The sequence below is a fragment of the Schistocerca piceifrons genome, chromosome 4 (genome assembly GCF_021461385.2).
Source record: "Schistocerca piceifrons isolate TAMUIC-IGC-003096 chromosome 4, iqSchPice1.1, whole genome shotgun sequence".
Taxonomy (NCBI): domain Eukaryota; kingdom Metazoa; phylum Arthropoda; class Insecta; order Orthoptera; family Acrididae; genus Schistocerca; species Schistocerca piceifrons.
Window position 1 is genome coordinate 726971479 of NC_060141.1, and position 21401 is coordinate 726992879.

The 21401-nt window shown below is 40.4% G+C and overlaps 1 protein-coding gene across 1 annotated transcript in view; it reads right to left on the bottom strand.

Moving 5' to 3' along the window:
• Positions 1 to 617: 617 nt before the first annotated feature.
• LOC124794621 (ubiquitin carboxyl-terminal hydrolase isozyme L5) overlaps positions 618 to 21401 on the bottom strand; it is a 73070-nt gene continuing 52286 nt past the window's right edge. The window contains exons 5-7 of the mRNA XM_047258112.1: positions 12966 to 13163; positions 10390 to 10489; positions 618 to 913 (exon numbers count right to left, since the gene is read on the bottom strand). Of these exons, the coding sequence (XP_047114068.1) occupies positions 668 to 913; positions 10390 to 10489; positions 12966 to 13163 (544 nt within the window). The 3' untranslated portion in view covers positions 618 to 667. The remainder of the gene's footprint in view (positions 914 to 10389; positions 10490 to 12965; positions 13164 to 21401) is intronic.

A 21401-nucleotide genomic window follows, 5' to 3' on the forward strand; every position in this document is an offset into this window, starting at 1 on the left:
TTGGACCTTACTTTCTGAATAACACTCATATATTGTGAGGGAGTGTGTACGCTGAGCACACAAAGGGTAAGGAATGTCTCTTTCGAAATTACACCAGTGGCTCTGAACTTGACTCATCAGCTGTACATCACATTATGAATATTTTAGTCTATTAATTATCTGTTGGTAGCATACTTAACCTTCATCTTATTTTCCACATGCCATCTAAATATTCTTTTACTCTTTGATATTTGTGTTATGTCATTGTCATGCATGTCATATGATAAATAAATATCTCTCTAACCATGTACTCAGAGTAAGTGTCAACAATGTGAAAGGATCTGTATTTTAAAATGTTCCTCCTTATCATCTCTTTGACTGCACATAAAGGCATTTTAGGTGCAAAACCAAATAAAAGAGCCACTTTCTATTTGAAATTTTCAGCCTTTGTTTCCTAATTTATATCTTGATAAACTTTGATGTTAAGTATCAAAACATAATAGTGACATTATTTTACATAGGACTTCCAAAATGCAACTGCAGTAAATTACACTTATATAATAACTTGCCAATGATTAAATGGTACTTGCATGATTAAAAATTCGTAAAAATGTTGAAATGAAATGATGACAGAAATGTGAGGTTTTACAGTAAATTATATTTATTTATTTTGTAAATAATACAAGTGTTAAGTTTTCACTTCCTCTCGTTTGCTTTCTTTTTCTAAAGCTCTTTCCTTTGCCTTTTCGTATAGTGGCAGCAACTGTCCCTCTTTTGCTAGTATCTTTAATATTTCAACAATTAAAGGCAAATAATTATGCTTTCTTCTAATATTCTCAGCCTGATATCTTTTTATTTTGGCTTCTTCCTCTTCTATGAGCACTTTTAATCTTGCAATTTCACTCTGTTGAGCATCAGTTTCCATTCCATTCTCCTGCAGAAAAGAAGGTTTACAGATTACATATAAAAATTATATCGTAATGTGCTATTATACCCTCTTTAGAAACCAAATACTCTATTTATGAACCACAAAGTACTGTGTAACGAAGTCCCACACACAACACAGTTTTTAATATAAGACAGCTTTTACCTGTCAAATTTCACTAGCTTCTCTTACACAGCAACAAAAAAATTTGTAAGTTACTTCGTGCCGTGTCTTTGCTTTTAATATAGTTTATTCAACCGAATAAAATGGTCTTGGGCCTCCAGTCATATCAAGTGTCTAAAACACTAGTCAAGTGGAACAATAACTGATGGTATACCCCACCAATCCAAAAAGTTCCAAGACTGGATTAATAAAAAAATAATGAATGGTTGAGATGGTAATTTTAACACTTCAGGTATTCTACATTGTGTTCACCCCTCCACTCCACTGAAGTACAACACACAGGCCATTCATTCAACCATGTGAAACTGTCAGAAAAATCCTTCTTCAGATGCTGCTCAATTCGCACATCACATTGGCTTGAATGTCAGTTATGTTGTCAAAGTATTGATGTTTCATGTGAATTGCTCACTTTGTCGTTTTGTTATAGGTTCATATTGGTAACACGAAGTCTCATCACCCTTGATGAGGACAGAAACATCAATATCAGTAAAACTAAGCACAGTCAGTCCTAGCGTAGAGTTGCTGCCAGAAGGTGCAGGAAGGGTCAATACAAAAGAAAGAAGGATATTATTCTACAACAGGAAGAAAAAAACAACAAAATGTAACACCCAAGAAACTAAGCAATCAGCAAATGAAGGTTAATGTAACTGAAATAACAATCACATCAATTGTGAAAGCAGGTGCACAACTAACTTTAGTTTCTGCAGACTTATTTTGCAGGATAAATTAAAACTGGAAAATATTAACATTGGCTATCACTGCGTAAAACTGAGAGGAACTGTTGGATGGAATGCCTTCAAAGCTACAATGTGTTTGGAGATTTCTTTGCCAACTGTATTGTAGGGATTCATTATTTTCCAGGGGAAGGAACCAAGGATCAATTTCTCTGCAGGCAAGTTAACAAGGTGTTTTGATGGAGATTTTACTGAGGTTGATTCATTAAGATCCGATATCACGAGCGGAATGCCCTGTGATCGAATAAAAATGTAGTAAACTTATCAGATTATTTACATACCACTTACAAGCAAGAGATGAATAGAAGACTCACTAAAATGCGGAAGTGCTATGTCATCGACACACACACACACACACACACACACACACACACACACACACACACACAAAAAGGTACAGTCTGCTTTGCTACCTTTCAGAATGGAATTCCTTTCTCACACTGTAGGAGAAACAAACTCACTCTCTCTCTCTCTCTCTCTCTCTCTCTCTCTCTCTCTCTCTCTCGGTGTGTGTGTGTGTGTGTGTGTGTGTGTGTGTCCCTTTCTCCGACAGCCTGAAAAAGGAACTTCATTCCGAAAGCCAGCAAAGCAAAGCTCTTTACCTTTTGTTTGAGGATCTGTCAACGAAGCAGCTTTTCTGCCTTTCAGTATTCCAGATTTGATAAATGTGTCAGTTGAAGGTTTCTCATTAGGTATAAAATGTATGAAGAGCAACTCACTGGTAGTAAAGGGCACAGTGATGTCATACTTTTTAAATAAATTGGCTATACAATACGAAATGTTACCTAGAAATGGAATTTAGAGTATTTCTTAACAGGAAAGTCATTTTTAAGAAGTGTAGAAAAATTTATAGTGTTGTTTGTTTTATTATTATAAAGTTTTTGTACGAGGTTTGCTTCATATCCATTACTGACTGCTATGTACTTAAGTTATTATGTTCTGTAGCTATAGCGGAAGGGGTTAGAGGCACCCCAGTGATATGGGGGTGACAAGAAAAAGCACGAATGATGATGTCTGTTGGGGTAGGTTTCCGGTAAATATAAAAATTAATTTTACCATGTACTAAACATAGTTCCAGGTCCAGAAAACTCAGTCCATCTCCTTTTAATGCCATGATGGTGTCATCAACGTACCATATGTAGAAAGAAATGCTATTGGCTAGATTGGAGGGGGGGGGGGGAACCTTTTCAAAATTATTAATGAAGGTGTCAGCTAGAAATCCATCACGGCCTTCATTTCGTTGATACAGCCGACCACTGAAACTGAAGTAGGCCTAGATGTACTGTAAAATGATTCTCAAAAATCTGATAACTACATTCTTAGTGATGCTAAAATATCTGATAACTACCTTATCAACAAGGTTGAAGTTACGGATATGAAAGTAGCTAGGATGATTGCAGGTACTAGTAGATGGGAACAATGGCAGGAGGGTGTCCACAACGAGGAAATCAAAGAAAAACTGGGAATGAACTCTATAGATGTAGCAGTCAGGGCGAACAGTCTTAGATGGTGGGGTCATGTTACACGCATGGGAGAAGCAAGGTTATCCAAGAGACTCATGGATTCAGCAGTAGAGGGTAAGAGGAGACGGGGCAGACCGAGGAGAAGGTACCTGGATTCGGTTAAGAATGATTTTGAAGTAATAGGTTTAACATCAGAAGAGGCACCAATGTTAGCACTGAATAGGGGATCATGGAGGAACTGTAAAAGGGGGGCTATGCTCCAGACTGAACGCTGAAAGGCATAATCAGTCTTAAATGATGATGACTACATTCTTAGTGATGCTCTAGCACATGGTGCAATTTCTTATCATATCTACTGCAGTTTTTTTTCCTGGGCTTTTTAAAATGTGGGATGTTTGAAAAGGACACACTGCATATATAGTGAGGCACAGGCAGGGTTGACAAAATGAAACTGTCCATTACTTTCACCAGCATTTCAAGTTGAACTGCAGGAATCTTTTCACAGGTTCAGTCACCTCCAAATCTCTAAGTTAGGAATAGGTGATGCAAACACTCGGCTCTTGAGATACCCCACGAAAAGAAATATCAAGCAGTCACATTTAGGGATCCGGCTGGCCTCACTATGCACTCAAAAACGACATGATTCTGCCCACAAACACTATACGTAACATTGCCAGTATCTCGAACGGCATGCCAAATTCCAACGGGTGAACAGCAGTTTGCCATTGTGGTTCATTAAATAGAGCAGCCACCAGATACTACTACTCATACAACTGTTCCATAATTTTTGTGTAACTTAAAGCAATTTTAACATTTTTTAAATGTTCGGATAATAAGTTGCCGTCTCTTTAATCTAAGAATAGATTATCAATGCAGCTAGCCGCTATCTCTGTGTAACGTCTTGTCTGTATGGACGTGTATCTGTTGTCTTTAAGATCCCTTCACCTTCACACAAGTCTATACAGTAAAGTAAGGCCCTCCCAGTTCTTGGCTGATCCATGATAAGACAGGCGAAAAATTAGACTAATGGAGGATTATTAGTATTATCTCTATTTTTCATTCGCTCTCTCTCTTTCTCTCCTTTATCTGTGTACAGTTTTTAATATAATATTTCATTACGTGAAATCGGCCAAATAGAATCTTTGGTGGAGTCCTTCGTCTTGGTGATCAGTGGCTGGCTTGCTGTAAGAGATCTTTACATTTATTATTACTGTTAAACACTGCAGTCAGTCGGGAGAATCAATCGTTTGGACAATTTGTTCCTTTTACGAAAGATTGCGAATTCCAGATGTGTACGAAGCCTTTTTGGACGATTTAACACGGACTCAGTGATTGCAGGCTCTCTTCGACACAGCTGAAACTTCCCCACTAATTACAGGGCCAGCGTGATCAACAAATGATTCAGAAAAAATTCATTCGTTCATTCACTCCAGAACAAAAAAGTCACAAACCTTATTTATGGAGGAAATCGTGTATTAAATCCATCTCCATTACATGTCCAGATCTCCGGTGATACCATGCCCTAATTATTTTCCTTTTACAATCTCTTTCTCTTCAAAACCACTAGCGGCACAAATGTTAATTGGCTCGCTTTAGCGAGAAGAAAAGCAGAGTATATATCTCTCAGAAACACGTCAATCCCTCAACAGATACTCCAGAAGCTGTCCTAGTTACCACTCTAACAACCATGGAGAATGCATATATGCATCTCTGTTATTTCAAAGAATAAACGCACTAGAAAACACTTTGGCGTCGACGAGCTGTCGCCACATATATTACGAGAAAAGGAAATACAGAAGCGTCCGATCTTACCCGTCGGCTTTGACCCATGACGTCACAAATGTAGCGGAAACGACTATAAACGACAATTCCAATATGGCGGATATAAAAACATCGCATACGTACTATCCAATATGGCGGATATAAAAACATCGCATACGTATTATAAACACTGAAATACACAAGTTTCACAAAAAGGCTAATGACTCTAACGGGACAAGCGTGGGAAATTGGGGGTTTTTGGGTGGGGACAAACTAAATATACACAAATGTAGCCACCGACCGCCATACAAAACCACGCAAAACAACGAAATAAATCAACATCACAAAACTGACCAAATACCAAAAAACACATTCCTATCCAGAATCGGACACTTCCCTTGACCTATGTAGCTCAACAGAACCTACCGATCACATCCTCCAATACAAAAAAAAAAAAAAAAAATACATCTACAACAGCTCCCAATCACATAAATTACAATCGAACACTTCCGTTGACCTATATAGCTCAACAGAACCTACCGATCACATCCCCCAACACCAACCTAAAAAACCAACACTTCCCTTACACCTACATACATCTACAACAGCTCCCAATCACATAAATTACGATCGAACAAAGATAATAATAAACAAGTGGTACTCGAGGCCCCCGCCAAAAAAAAACCTCCCAACCTAACCTCGTATTCAGGGCTACGCTACAGATCAATGTGTAGGTCCCTAACGTCACGGGTCAAAGCCGACGCGTGAGATCGGATGTTTCTGTTGACACAAAACACACATCAAAAACAATAAAAAACGGAACTTACCTCAAAAAAGTTCCAGCCCCACAAACTAGATTGGCCACCACAATCACACACAAATGCACCCTAACTAACCACTTTCGGCCTATACATTTTACCCACAGCCCTTAAAAAAACCCGAAAAATGCAATAGGCCTCTGGGACACTCTTCCGCCAACAGTACTCATCTAAATGAGACTGAAGGTTGGAAGAGCGCCTCTTCCCCCTCCCAAGAACTGACTTAACCGCCCCCCACATCCCCTCAATTGTATTAGTGCAAGCCCCAGTATCATAATTCTTAAATTCTAGACTGTGGTTCACTACTAAATGATTAAATCCCCTGTCACCCAACCCCCTATAAGAAGAAAAAGCATCAGAAACTATTGTGGACCCGGGTTCTACATACTCCTCAATTAACCCCACTAATTCAGCCTTCGACCTCCCCTCCACAACACTAAAAACACATTCAGTACCCCCACCCCCGTGAACAACAGCCCCCCACACCCAAAGACCAGCCACAGACTTCCCCCTCCCATACTTCCTTTTACCAAACTGCGACTCGTCCACCTCCACAAGCACCCCATGCCCACCCAACTTACCCCTGTACTTAATAAATTCCGAACACACTTCACGACAAAAGGAATACCAGTCTAAAACAGTCCTCTCACTCACACCAGTCTCAAACGCGCAAAAACTCTGTGGGCATCTATAACAAAAATAATATGTAATAAGCACAATCTCACGCATGCCCAATCTAGACTTCTCGAACCAGGTACCACGCCTTATAGAACGCCATACGCCATCTTTCCGGCAACACCACATGTATCCGTCGCTGGTCCGAGAGGCCGGAACTTTAACCAATTTCATCCCCTCAAGGCAAAGAGAACACTTAACAACTTCGGCGATTAAACCGAATAGTTGTAAGAACTTGATAAGTTCTAACGCTGTCTCGCCCATCATCGCCCTCAACCGAACACTATTAAGGCGGTCTTTCATATCCATTCCTAAACAAAAAACCACAACCAAATACACTCAATAACAAACTCACCCGACATACAGCAATGAGCATTAAATTAAAACAAACGAAAACCATGAACACACCACCAGAGAGCACCACAAACAAAAACAAGACTAAACTCCGCGCCATAATGACGTCACACACCACAACACGCTTACGTCACGGGTCAAAGCAGACGAGTAAGATCGGAGGTTTCTGTTGACCCCGAGAAAATCAGATCAGATGACTTTTCCAAAGTGAATGAATGTGGATGGTTTGATTGAAAATGATTAATTGGTGCGTGGTAGAGGGTATTTGCTGTGGGGACATTACACAATGATTAACTAATACTTAATATATTATGAATTTCCTTCTTGTTAGAATAGTAAATGAAGCATAGGTTAAGAGGTCAACAAAAAATTACTGGTGAATAACTGCTCATTCTAAAGTAGATGAAAACAAAACTAATATTCACTCCAAAATCAGACATACCTTTTTTTTTTTTTGCAGGACAGAATATACATATACAATATGCAGTTTACAAAATGAATTATATTCTAGAGCTTAGAAAAACAACTCATCTACGCATAAGCTCTTGCTGAACCTGGAAATTACATCTTTACCACCATAAGCGAGAATTATGTGCCACGGCATCAGAAATCTTCACCATTGTTACTGGAATGTAATATCAATAGACCATGATAGCAATGACGCACTGTGTGTCAAACTGGACACACTTCACATTGCAGTCACTGTTGACTTGAAACGCGGCAGTATGAGAAAAGCTGGTGAAGAGCTAGTCTGCACCGAAATTAGTAAAATGAACCGAATCCTGACTACTCAATTCTGATCTACACAACAAGCACATTCAAATATCGATCCATGTGTGACAAATTTTTATGTGCACATTACACTTCATTGCAGTCAACCACGCCATGGGGCATGGAGCCCATGGACCCACGCATAATAATGAAGATTCTCAAGGTCAGCAAATGTCCTGAGGATGACTGAATGAGCTACAAATACCATAATAATTCAATGCACTTCAACTTTCCCTAAGTGGCTCTATAACTGATTTTTTTTCTGAAGCAGTATCTCAAGAGAGATTTGTAACAAATTGTTTCAGTACATTTCTTTCTGTCAAACTAACAAGACTATTCCATTGAGAGTCTCAAGAGTCCACAGAGTCTTTCAGAATTTTCTGAGAATTCCGGGTTTGCCAGGCAATAATGGTGGCAGCATCTGTAGCTGGAAAGAGATGTTTTTAGCACCTAGACTAATATAGGATGTTATGTTTGGCAGAGACATTGGTCATCTTCTGCTAGGTCACTCAGTACTGGTCACAAAAATAATGATGATCAATATGAGTTACTTCTGTTAGAAACCTGGCCCACTGAGCCATAACACTGCTACACACAACCTACACCCGCTGTCTACATACGTTGCAGTCTCATACATGCAGCATGAATTCCACTCCTGGATGTAGACTGTTGCTACATTAGTGGTCCTCTGGTAATAACATGTACTATAGCACCCCAGTAAAATAGCATCAGAAAATTTTCATTTGTCTCAAAGACATTAAGCCTTTGACTGCTTCAGAAATGGAGCTACTTGTCATGTTAAAGAGAATTGTGTTGTTGCCTATTATGATTATCAACACTGAGGGACCCTAACAAGTTCAGTGTTACCTGAAACCCGTCTTGATCCCACATTAAATATTTCTAGAGTGCTAGTAGAGACATTTCCACTCATGTTTATTCACTTCCATGGCCAAATTAATGCTGAGACTGTCATAAAAGTCTTTTGTGGCTATTAAAATTATGTAGCCTGGAAAAGTTACACAGAGAGTATGAAGAACAAGTATTAGAAACATATAAAGCTATTTCCAAATCCTTTAACAGCAGTCACAAGGCACAGGAACAGGAACAGCAAGAGCTGTTGGTGGACGAGTCGCTTCTGGTCCCATCATATACCACATGTGCTAAATTGGAGTCAAGTCCAGAGATGGAGCTGGCTAAGGAAGTTGCCGCACATCAAGCAGACAGAGCATATTGAGCTTCACGGGCAGTGTGCACAAAAGCATTATCCTGTTGGAACATCATCACCTTCTTGGTGCACGAATGGCAAAAGAGTGGGTCTAACAACATTCTGCACGTACTAAGTGCTGGCTAGCATACCCTCCACTAACTGGCTAGGATACATCCAGAAATACCAAAGTGAACGAGAGTTGTAGCTTATCGCAAACCACACCACAATGTCCGCGGTGGAGCCAGTGTGTCTTGGATGAATGCACTCTATGTGACAGTTCTCACCAAGTGTATGTGATACACACAGAGGACCACAGTGTGCCATTTCTTCTTCCAAGTGATCCTCTGACAGCACCAGACGACCTGTGCGTGCTTGCAGTCCCATTGCTAATAACAGGTTCACAGCACCTCATGTTGACATGGATGGGCTCATAAGCCTTCTTATCTGTGCTCTGGTAGCTGTATGATCTACCACTGCTGTCCTGGCAAGCATTCGTGCTGTGTAAACATCCAGAACATTGTCTAGGGTTGTGAGAATGTTCAGCATCGGTACACAACTGATGCAGTGTCCAACCTATGCAGCAATTTTCCGAAAGGACCATCCAGCCACTCTGAAGGCCACAATTTGACACTTTTCAAACTTGCTCAATTGTCTACAGTAAGCATGAGTACATCCCCGTGGCATGCTTGCTCCACATGTTTGCATCACACTGAGCCTTCTGATTGTGAGCATTCCCTATTAAAGGGTAGACACAGATGGGCACTCGGGTAGCTATGCCACTATGCCAACAAAGTCGTCTTTCCACATCCGCTAACCCCCCCCCAGCAATGAGTATGAGAGTCTCACCAGCTTCCAAAGACCTACTGAGTCATGAAATTGCCTCAATTTCAAAATGTTAGTGTACAACACACAATTAATTTAGTTTCAAATGCATATGTTTGAAAATAATGTCATTTAATAAAATATTTCAAACATCCATTAGAACATAAAAATACAGTAACTGCGATAATTCAAATGAATGTATGTATAAATTAAGTATCCATTCTCAAAATGTGCAAAATTTAAATATTTAATGACTATAGACAGAATTTATACATACATGAGATTTCATATGGGGGTGTTTGTCTAATAACAACATTTCAGTTGGACACTTATGTTACATGGAACTCACTTCACTTCAAAACTTTACACACAGGATGGGTAATTCATAGACTGCAATACGTTTACTAGTTTTATACAGCCATATGGGTTCCACTTATACACGTATCTAACTGAAACACGTACCCAGTGATACAGCAGTAGCTTTAGCCACAGCTAAAGTAGTCTTGTCAACATTTGAAAAAGCAAGTCACTGGGCTTCAATACTTTAGAAAGTAACTGCTGTTTTTTGTATCATTTTTATGTGGCTTCTTGGCTACTTTAAATGGTATATATAGTGTCCAGTTAACAATTTCATATCACTATTTTAAGAAAAAAATTTTTGGCTCCTCATATATTCTTAATATTACATTCTGCTTACCTCCACCTGTTTTTGTATCTCTTGAATTTTCCTCTCATATATCATCCTCCTGTCTGATACAATTGCCATAAGGTTAAAATGAATCTCTCCTTCACTGTACCTGAAATTAAATGGAGCATTATACAGATTACACCATTGGCAGGAAATTCAGAACTGACAGAAGAGACAATAAGAAAGATTCCACGTCACCAAAACTATTCTCTGCTGCCATAAGAGGACGTTTTCAGATAACTGAAACTGAAAAGTGAGGAAGGAATACATGTTAATGGAATATATGTGAAACACTTGTTTGCTGAAACATTGTACTCGCCAAGGCACAAATACACAAGTGGAATTTAACAGAACAAGTTTGAAAATAGCTTCAAAAATCAATTACAATTGGACATTCTTAGTCTTATGAATAGCCGAAGATTTGAAAATTAAACAATATAAAGTAACACAATGAAGTGTCAATGAAGCAGTAGATGAGTTTTTATACACTCCTGGAAATGGAAAAAAGAACACATTGACACCGGTGTGTCAGACCCACCATACTTGCTCCGGACACTGCGAGAGGGCTGTACATGCAATGATCACACGCACGGCACAGCGGACACACCAGGAACCGCTGTGTTGGCCGTCGAATGGCGCTAGCTGCGCAGCATTTGTGCACCGCCGCCGTCAGTGTCAGCCAGTTTGCCGTGGCATACGGAGCTTCATCGCAGTCTTTAACACTGGTAGCATGCCGCGACAGCGTGGACGTGAACCGTATGTGCAGTTGACGGACTTTGAGCGAGGGCGTATAGTGGGCATGCGGGAGGCCGGGTGGACGTACCGCCGAATTGCTCAACACGTGGGGCGTGAGGTCTCCACAGTACATCGATGTTGTCGCCAGTGGTCGGCGGAAGGTGCACGTGCCCGTCGACCTGGGACCGGACCGCAGCGACGCACGGATGCACGCCAAGACCGTAGGATCCTACGCAGTGCCGTAGGGGACCGCACCGCCACTTCCCAGCAAATTAGGGACACTGTTGCTCCTGGGGTATCGGCGAGGACCATTCGCAACCGTCTCCATGAAGCTGGACTACGGTCCCGCACACCGTTAGGCCGTCTTCCGCTCACGCCCCAACATCGTGCAGCCCGCCTCCAGTGGTGTCGCGACAGGCGTGAATGGAGGGACGAATGGAGACGTGTCGTCTTCAGCGATGAGAGTCGCTTCTGCCTTGGTGCCAATGATGGTCGTATGCGTGTTTGGCGCCGTGCAGGTGAGCGCCACAATCAGGACTGCATACGACCGAGGCACACAGGGCCAACACCCGGCATCATGGTGTGGGGAGCGATCTCCTACACTGGCCGTACACCACTGGTGATCGTCGAGGGGACACTGAATAGTGCACGGTACATCCAAACCGTCATCGAACCCATCGTTCTACCATTCCTAGACCGGCAAGGGAACTTGCTGTTCCAACAGGACAATGCACGTCCGCATGTATCCCGTGCCACCCAACGTGCTCTAGAAGGTGTAAGTCAACTACTCTGGCCAGCAAGATCTCCGGATCTGTCCCCCATTGAGCATGTTTGGGACTGGATGAAGCGTCGTCTCACGCGGTCTGCACGTCCAGCACGAACGCTGGTCCAACTGAGGCGCCAGGTGGAAATGGCATGGCAAGCCGTTCCACAGGACTACATCCAGCATCTCTACGATCGTCTCCATGTGAGAATAGCAGCCCGCATTGCTGAGAAAGGTGGATATACGCTGTACTAGTGCCGACATTGTGCATGCTCTGTTGCCTGTGTCTATGTGCCTGTGGTTCTGTCAGTGTGATCATGTGATGTATCTGACCCCAGGAATGTGTCAATAAAGTTTCCCCTTCCTGGGACAATGAATTCACGGTGTTCTTTTTTCCATTTCCAGGAGTGTATTTAGGTGCATTGAAAGAGGGGAAAGAAGGAAGATTAAGGTTCACTGTCTCATCAATGAGATGGTCACTGTGGATTGAGCATAAGCTTGGACTAAGGATGGATGGGAAGCACATTAAGTGATTTTGGAAAAACATAGAAAACCCACATCTGAATGGCTGGACAGGATTTTTCACTGTTCTTTGGGTAAATCAAATTGTGTTTCCAAGTTCTATCTGCCTGAGAAAGGAAAGCTCATGATCTGTTTGTATCACAGCTAAGGGTTGCTCAGCAAGCATCTAGAGGTTCTCAGACACACTAGGGGGAGGGGCAGGGGATGGGGAGGGGGGGTGGGGGTGGGGAGATGCATAACAAAGCAGACTTGAGTGGAATATTTAATTAGGCGCAAGGTGATAATGAAATGAAGAGGGACGGAGATTCCAAGAAATAACTAGATGACGATAAAACAGGAGGCTGATAGATGACTTTTATCAGCTTTCCGGAAAACTGCAGAAATATTTCACGTTTAACAAGAAATAAACATACGATTTTTAAGCTGCAACTACACATTTTTGTTTAATATGCAACACCCTAAAAACCACTGATGGTGCTTCAGAATTAGAAACATATATGCAAGAAAATAAAAACTTATCGCCAATAAACAAATGAGGTTTTAAATAAGAATAGATACTACTTACTTTTTAATTCTTTTTTCAATTATAGGTCGCACTACGTCTAGCCAATCAGCATCAGAGGCTACAGGTCCCAGATCTATGGGACCTTCCTTCAAGCCATCTAGTTCATACAGACGGCCTTCTATTGGCACATATCCCACAAAATGATAGACCTCATCATTCTTGGACGCAAGTTTTGATTCATATTCAAACAGAGTTTGCCTGTAAAATATTTTATATTGTACGAATCACTGAAGTAATTAAAAAAGGCAAGGGCTAAAAGTAATAATTTATTTGCACTTTAGCTCGTAAGGCACTAAACTGCTGAGGTCATCGACCCCTAGACTTACACACAAACTTATACTAACAACAACAACAACAACAACAACAACTACTACTACTACGGGTCACATCATTCAAGATTAATATTTGCGATGGTTGCTTGTTTATGTCAACTGCAAAATTTCTTGAGTACAACTATCAGTGAAAACAGCTCGTGAAAGACAGTGGTGCCAGGTTTTGTAAGTTATGAGAATTTGTTCTTTCTTATAAAAATAACACATATATTTGCATGCATGGGGGAGGGGAATCAATTGTCAGAATAGACTACCAGGGTGTATACGGGGGAGAGGAAAGATCCTGGATTTTTCCCGGTTAAAAATACACATACCGGGTGAAAATACACTTTTTCCGATATACTTTCCCTCGGACCTGTAAAACCTATCAATCCTTTGAATGGTAAAGGTTTTTATATACCGGCGTAGAACAAACCAGCACTTTAGGAAGAAAGGCCACCATGTGTTTTCGAACGATCTTTGATGCAGCAACATGTACACAGCGTATTTTCTTATTACGAAAGTACAACAGGGTGTATACGTGAATGACAAAAAAAAAGAAAAATCCCGGTTAAAAATACACTTTCTCCAGGATGAAAGAACTTTTTTTCCATGTTAAGTAACAGTATACTTTTCCTCGAAACTGTAAAACTTACCAATCCTTTAAATGGTTGTGGTTTTATACACCCGTGTAGAATTTCCCGGCACTTTAGAAAACAAAACTCACAGAAACAACACGTTTTAGAAAGATGTCCGATGTGCAGCAACATGTACACTGCATATTTTCATATTACAAAAATATAAATTCAAATTCCACCAAACACTGCATGTTACTTTCCGAAGGATTGAAATCTAGATTGCGATGCGCTTTTGTAAGCCAGTTGTAGCTCATATCAAGCGATCTCGCCAGCCGATATTCAGATCATAGGACACGTGACGTAGTCAGCCAATAGCAACATCACTGTAAAGTAGCGCGAACACACAAATAGGAAAAGATAATGGTTTAAATTAATATACATATATACATAGTGTTGCTACAAGAAAAGAAAAGCTTTTACGTTCGTTCAATATTGGTCACTAAGATTAATAAGCTGCCAGAGAAGCTAAGCTTTAACACATAATGATAATTTTTGCGCGTGTTACAATTTAAAGATACATCACAAAAATGTGCCAGTAAATTTTTTAACAACATAAATGTCTGATCTTCTGGGCTTGAAAATATTCTAAATGGTCACCCTCAAAGATTTGATTTTTTAATGAGAGTCAAATGCTCTGTGATTTAAGAAATTCATTGGACATTCGCGAGCACAGAGTTCATCTAGCGTAAAAGGAAATTTACTTTGAAAGTAATGCTTTCCAAACAACCATTCGCAATATTTCCCCGCGACCTGTTAGAAATAGAATCGTTTCAGCAGTTGCCAGAGCAAGCAAAATAACAGGTGTCGCAGCGCTTGCGCAGCTACAATGATGCATGAAGCCCGTACGTTCGTATGAGTAAAACATTAAAAGATCTTACATTATGTCATAAAAGAAACAAGACATTAGAGGACATTCCAAGAGCATGGGAATTTTGTGAACTACACTAAAATGCATCATTCAGCTTAAAGTGCACATTCGTATGTCCAGATTCAGATGTAAATTTTCTTGGAGTACCTGTACTGTATTATCTCATATTTGGTTCTTTATTAAGGCATAATGCCATGCATGCTAGAAGATGAAAACGTGAACTTGAGATGCAGCTAACAGTAGAAACAAGCCGATAGTGTGGAATTAAACACTTCGTTTCCAATAAATTGACTGCCTCAGTGGAAAAGATTAATAAAAGTCAAATTTCTTTAACAAACTGACAAAAATAACTTAATTGCTCTGCAAGGTGACCAACACTTCACTGTCAGAAAGGTGGAAACAAAATAAAATCCGAAACTAATTACATATTTTAGCCTTCCGTAATGATGTGAATGTATTTTAATTCACTTGAAAGCTCCCAGCCACAGAAATCCGTTTCGTTTTCATTTGAAGTGAGAGCAATAAACGAAGAGGAAACAGCAAAATCACTTAACGTAAACATGGGTCACGTGGAGACTACCACCTCCCACTACAACTCAGACTGCTCTGTAAATCAGATCCACATCTAGGATATTTCCGAACTGGGGCAATATTAGATAGTGGCACTCCTCCCCTCCCTTGAGCATTTGAGGTAGGACGCCAAAAATTTAAAAATCAACTTTTCAAAAATATCTTCATTTTGTAGTACACATCTTTCTGAAGAGACTGATACAAAAAACATATCTATTTGAGGGAACGTAAGACATGTTATTTGGTCTTAAGTGTGGCAAAGTGCAGTGCCACGCCTCTCTACACAGCATTCTTCCATCGCACGTCTCTTATATTTTGCTCTGTGGAATTCAAACATGTAATATATTGTAATAGAATGGGTGCCACCGAACTATATTCACGGCAGTGGAAATTAAAATGTGCTGTGGTGCCTCTCCTGTTCCCAGTCTGCCGGTTTGACATCCTGCTCCTCTTTAAAAAAATCTCTGAATTAATACTGGTTGGAATTATTTGTAACAGGCAGAACAAGGAACCAATGACATCAGTTTGAAGTACGACTGACGTCTGTTAATATAGTTTCAAGAACCAGCTTCAAATAATGACTCAAGGAATATACTAAAATGTATTGCTCACACGGGGTTCATGAGGATAACATTAGAATTTAGACTCCCACTGGAAGCTGAACAATAATGTGCATCCACGCTGAAGGTTGCGGACAAATTGCCCATTGAGGTGAATCATTTATATTAATGTGTGGTGTCTGTTTGTTTGGACAATATCACATTTGTTCAGCAAAATACAATGCAAGTATGAAGTATTCTCAAAACACAGTAACAATCAACCTCCTGCGACTTATTGGCGCGTCATATTGCAAAACTTTCGGAATATCCTTTGTACAGTGTGTTACCTGGCCTGGCCAACATTTATGTTGTTAAAAAATTTACTGGCACATTTTTGTGATGTATCTTTAAATTGTAACACGCGCAAAAATTATCATTATGTGTTAAAGCTTAGCTTCTCTGGCAGCCTATTAATCTTAGTGACCAATATTGAACGAACGTAAAAGCTTTTCTTTTCTTGTAGCAACACTATGTATATATGTATATTAATTTAAACCATTATCTTTTCCTATTTGTGTGTTCGCGCTACTTTACAGTGATGTTGCTATTGGCTGACTACGTCACGTGTCCTATGATCTGAATATCGGCTGGCGAGATCGCTTGATACGAGCTACAACTGGCTTACAAAAGCGCATCACAATCTAGATTTCAATCCTTCGGAAAGTAACATGCAGTGTTTGGTGGAATTTGAATTTATATTTTTGTAATATGAAAATATGCAGTGTACATGTTGCTGCACATCGGACATCTTTCTAAAACGTGTTGTTTCCGTGAGTTTTGTTTTCTAAAGTGCCGAGAAATTCTACATGGGTGTATAAAACCACAACCATTTAAAGGATTGGTAAGTTTTACAGTTTCGAGGAAAAGTATACTGTTACTTAACATGGAAAAAAAGTTCTTTCATCCTGGAGAAAGTGTATTTTTAACCGGGATTTTTCTTTTTTTTTTGTCATTCACGTATACACCCTGTTGTACTTTCGTAATAAGAAAATACGCTGTGTACATGTTGCTGCATCAAAGATCGTTCGAAAACACATGGTGGCCTTTCTTCCTAAAGTGCTGGTTTGTTCTACGCCGGTATATAAAAACCTTTACCATTCAAAGGATTGATAGGTTTTACAGGTCCGAGGGAAAGTATATTGGAAAAAGTGTATTTTCACCCGGTATATGTATTTTGTATCCAAAAATATAATAATTAAATAACAGCACTCAAAAACCATTCAAATCATCATAAATTACAACAATTAAAAAGTCAAGAATGATGATGTAATTAAAAAAACCACATAGCTGTATGAAGGTGCTTTATTTGCCACTACCAGTTTCGTATCAGTACAGATGCATTTTCAGGTTTATATAATTACATTTCCATAATGTAGATGGACAACTGTGGAGTCCCAGCTTTCTGGAAGTTATCCATATTAAGAGTCAATTCTGGAAGTTATCCATATTAAGAGTCAAACCACAATGGTGGGTCGTCATAATAAAACTGAGTACATGCAAAGATGCTTGTCAATATGTACAAACCATGAGTACTAAACAAGCCAGGCCAGGTAACACACTGTACAAAGGATATTCCGAAAGTTTTGCAATATGACGCGACAATAAGTCGCAGGAGGTTGATTGTTGCTGTGTTTTGAGAATACTTCATACTTGCATTGTAGCAGCTGTGTCAAGTGTGTGGGCACAGCCATTCACTAGCAGGGCTAGTTTGAAGTGTTTGCTATGGTATTGTGGTCATGAGGTGGGATTCAGGCAGTTTTGCTGCATAACTTCACACATGGTTTAGACATAGACCATGTGCTTTGAAGAAATGACTTTTGCATTCAGTGATGTGTGTCTACTTCGTACAACTATATTCCGATGGTACAGAGACTTCCATAGAGGAAATTTCACTCTGGAGGACACTGAAAGGGCAGGAAGGCCACGATCAACAGTTACAGAAGAAAACATTGATGCTGTGAGGAAAATGCTACAGACAAAGACAGGCGAGTGGCCTACAAGCCGATAGAGGACAATTTAGGGCTAAATGCACCAGCAATTCATTCAATTCTACATGATCACTTCCAAGTTAAGGAATTTTGTTGTTTCTGGGTGCTGCACAGACTGATGGAAGAGCAGATGACTCGACGTGTGATTGGGTGCCGGGAGATGTTAAAGAAGTTTTCTAAGAGACATAATCAATATGTGAATAACATCCTGACACATGAAAGACTTGGCTGTACCATGAGGTGGCAACTAATACTCAAAACAAAGTTTGCATCTTTGAAGATTACAACATACCCATAGCTGTCAGAATAACCTGATCAGTAAAGAAGAAAATGGTAGCTGTTTTTTCAAATCGAGTGGAATTGTGGAGCTTGTTGTTTCAGACACACAAAAGGCAGTCACAACTAAATGGTACACTGAGCAGTGCTGCCAAAAGTCAACCAACCTTTGAAAATACCCTGTGGCCGAAGTCAATAATGGACACTTGGTTCCTCCAGCACAACAATGCTCCAGCTCCCACGCCGTAGCAAGAAAAAGGAAATGCTGTATTGCGAAACATTCCTAGTATATACACACCTCAACAAAAGTCTGCAGTATCATTGAGTTTACTTACAATGACTTCTTATACACACCCACTGAAAGTTGTACAACACCTTATTAACAAAATAAACGCAATTCTTTCCAAAAACAAGAACGATTTGGCTACAAAAAATCATTACAAAACAAAGCAGGATCTCTCTTAAGTGTATATCTTGAAAAGAAAAACGGTGAAAAAAATCTTTATTCATGATGATGATTATTATTATTATTATTATTATTATTATTATTATTATTATTATTAGTCTTCAGTAGTGAGCATGTCCTCCCACCACATGGTTTAGTAGTTCTACTCTGTGAGGCACACTCTAGATGAGACCATCAAGAGTATCTTGGGATACGAGGTCCCAGTCCTCAATGGCAGCTTCAGTGAGGTCCTGAAATTGTCAGATGGAGTCGGATATTGTGCAATACTCAGTTGCATTCATACCTGGACACATTGGTGGCCAATGCATTCACTTGATGTTGCTTCTTTGAAGATACCGAGACACTGCTAGAGTAAAGTGCGATCTTGCGCTGTCATCGACTAGGATGAATCCATGTCTGTAGCTCCTTACAATCATTTGCAGAAGTCTTTGAGGTATCATGGACCAGTCAAATTACCATACATGGGAATTAGAGGGGGGTCTGCCGTTCCGTCATTATCGCTACCCACAAAATTACACTTCCACCTACAAATGGATCGACTCCTGAATGTATCAGAGTTCTTGGTGTCGTCTAGTGCTTCTCCAAAGACTAACACATCTAGTGTCTGGTCGCAAACCAATCCTGGTATTGTCAGCAAACATGATGTTACCCAATACTGCAATGGTCCAATGTCAATGTGCTACAGCCCAGGTCGTTTGACTGCATTGGTTCTATTGGTTCAATGCAAAGCTTCTCATGGTCTTCTGGAATGAACACCACCCTCATTCAATTTTCTGCACACTGTTTGACAGAGATACAAATACTTGTCACCCGGTAGAAGAAACTGAATAGCACTGTGGTGTAGTGGTTATGATACTAAACTGTTGCATGGAGGGTCGCGAGTTCAAAACTCACCTGGATTGTACAATTTTAATTTCTATATTCAGTTCAAGTACATTCTAGAAGTATCCATAAATGCCAAGAATCATTGTACTGGAATTTTCTGTAGCTGTATATATTCTGTATGTATTCTGGGCAGAGGCAGTTCGCTCCATGTTCTTGTACGTGCAAGTGCTAAACAAACCTTCATAAAGTGAAGTTAGTGGTCGTCATTCAGCTAATTACACCTTCTTCTACGTGATATTATTCTGGTGGAGGTGCTGGGTAGTGGAACTTGTGATAGCGCACATTTCTGACGACATAGTGGCTCCAGTCAGACCATGACAGAGTCGCCGTTTATGTGGTGAGAAACCCGAGTTCGAGCCATATTCAATAGATTGCAATCTACCAGAGACAGAAGAACAAGAGGACATTACGATGACAGCAACTGTGTGTCACCAAATGAGATATCTTTCCGGGTTCTCTGGTGATTATGGCTAAGATCCAAACAAGTGGCTGAAGGTATATGAGGGTACAGCGAAAATTTAACATATGGGATGATACCGTGTGTTTGGCTAACGTATTTTTCTACATGGAGGGCACTGCCAAGCAAAGCAATGGTATGAGAACAAGGAGAAGTTCACAAGCTGGGAAGTATTCCAGGCAGAACTGCACAAGTATTTCGGCGATACACGATGACAGACATTCAAGGCTGAAGATTAATTAAAGTGCAGGGCACAGTGTCCAGGAGAAACTACAGCATCCTACATCCAAGACGTCTTGGAGTTGTGTAAAATAGTGTCTCCTACAATGAAGGAGGAAGATAAGGTTGCACATCTCATCTCATGAAAGGTGTTGCTGAGGACCTGTATCAAGGCCTATTCCTGAAGGTTTCACCAGCAGACGACTTCATAAAATGGTGCCAGTATATAGAGACAATGCATCAAAAAAGAGTTACACGCAAGAAGTTTGAAAGGCTTCCAAATGTTGTATCAATGTCTGTGATGGAAGAAGCAACTAATTTCACAAGCGTTCATCAGATAGTGAGTGAGGAAGTTCAGAAGGCACTCAGATTGCACGGTGAACAAAAAACTGAGACAATTCAAGAGACCATAAGGGAGGAAGTGGAACAGACACTGAACCCAATCTCTCGTGCTTCATTTCCCTTTAAAACGGCAAAAAAGTCGAGACCAAGGCGGAGTTACGTTCCTACAATGCCGCATGAAGAACCTTTTTGGGCACCAAGGAAGATTGACGTCTGGAGGACCCAGGATAACCAACAGTATGTTTCCACTGCAGACGACCTGGACATGTGATGTGCTACTGTTGAGAAAAGCGGCAGATATTTGATGATGTCTGCGCTGGAAGACAGCAGACCGATCTTAGTCGACGCCAACTCCGGGACGACGAAGATGAACAAGATGATATGGGTGCAAGACGACGTGGGTCACCATCGCAGCAAGCTAGCTGCTGGAGAGGGCGCTCCCCAACACACCAATCAAGGTCTCCATCGCCATGTAGAAGCTCCTGCCGATGACCTAGACACCGCAACATGGAAAAATAAAGGGTGCGGCTTCCTTGGAGGTGAGACTGCCAAAGAGAAAAATCCTCCACTGTTGATCACTACAAAAATGATAGGAAACTATGTCGATATCCTCATGGATGGCAGACCAGCCCAAGCTTTTGTGGACTATGGAGCTTCATATTCAGTCATTTCGGAGAAGTACCGTCACCAGTTGCAGAAAACCATATTTGTCGACAACAAAACATCTCTGCTGAAGGTGGCTAATGGGAAATATGTAAAACTTACAGGAATATGTACCATTTGTGTGGGTATAAATGGCCAAAAAAACCCTTAGAAT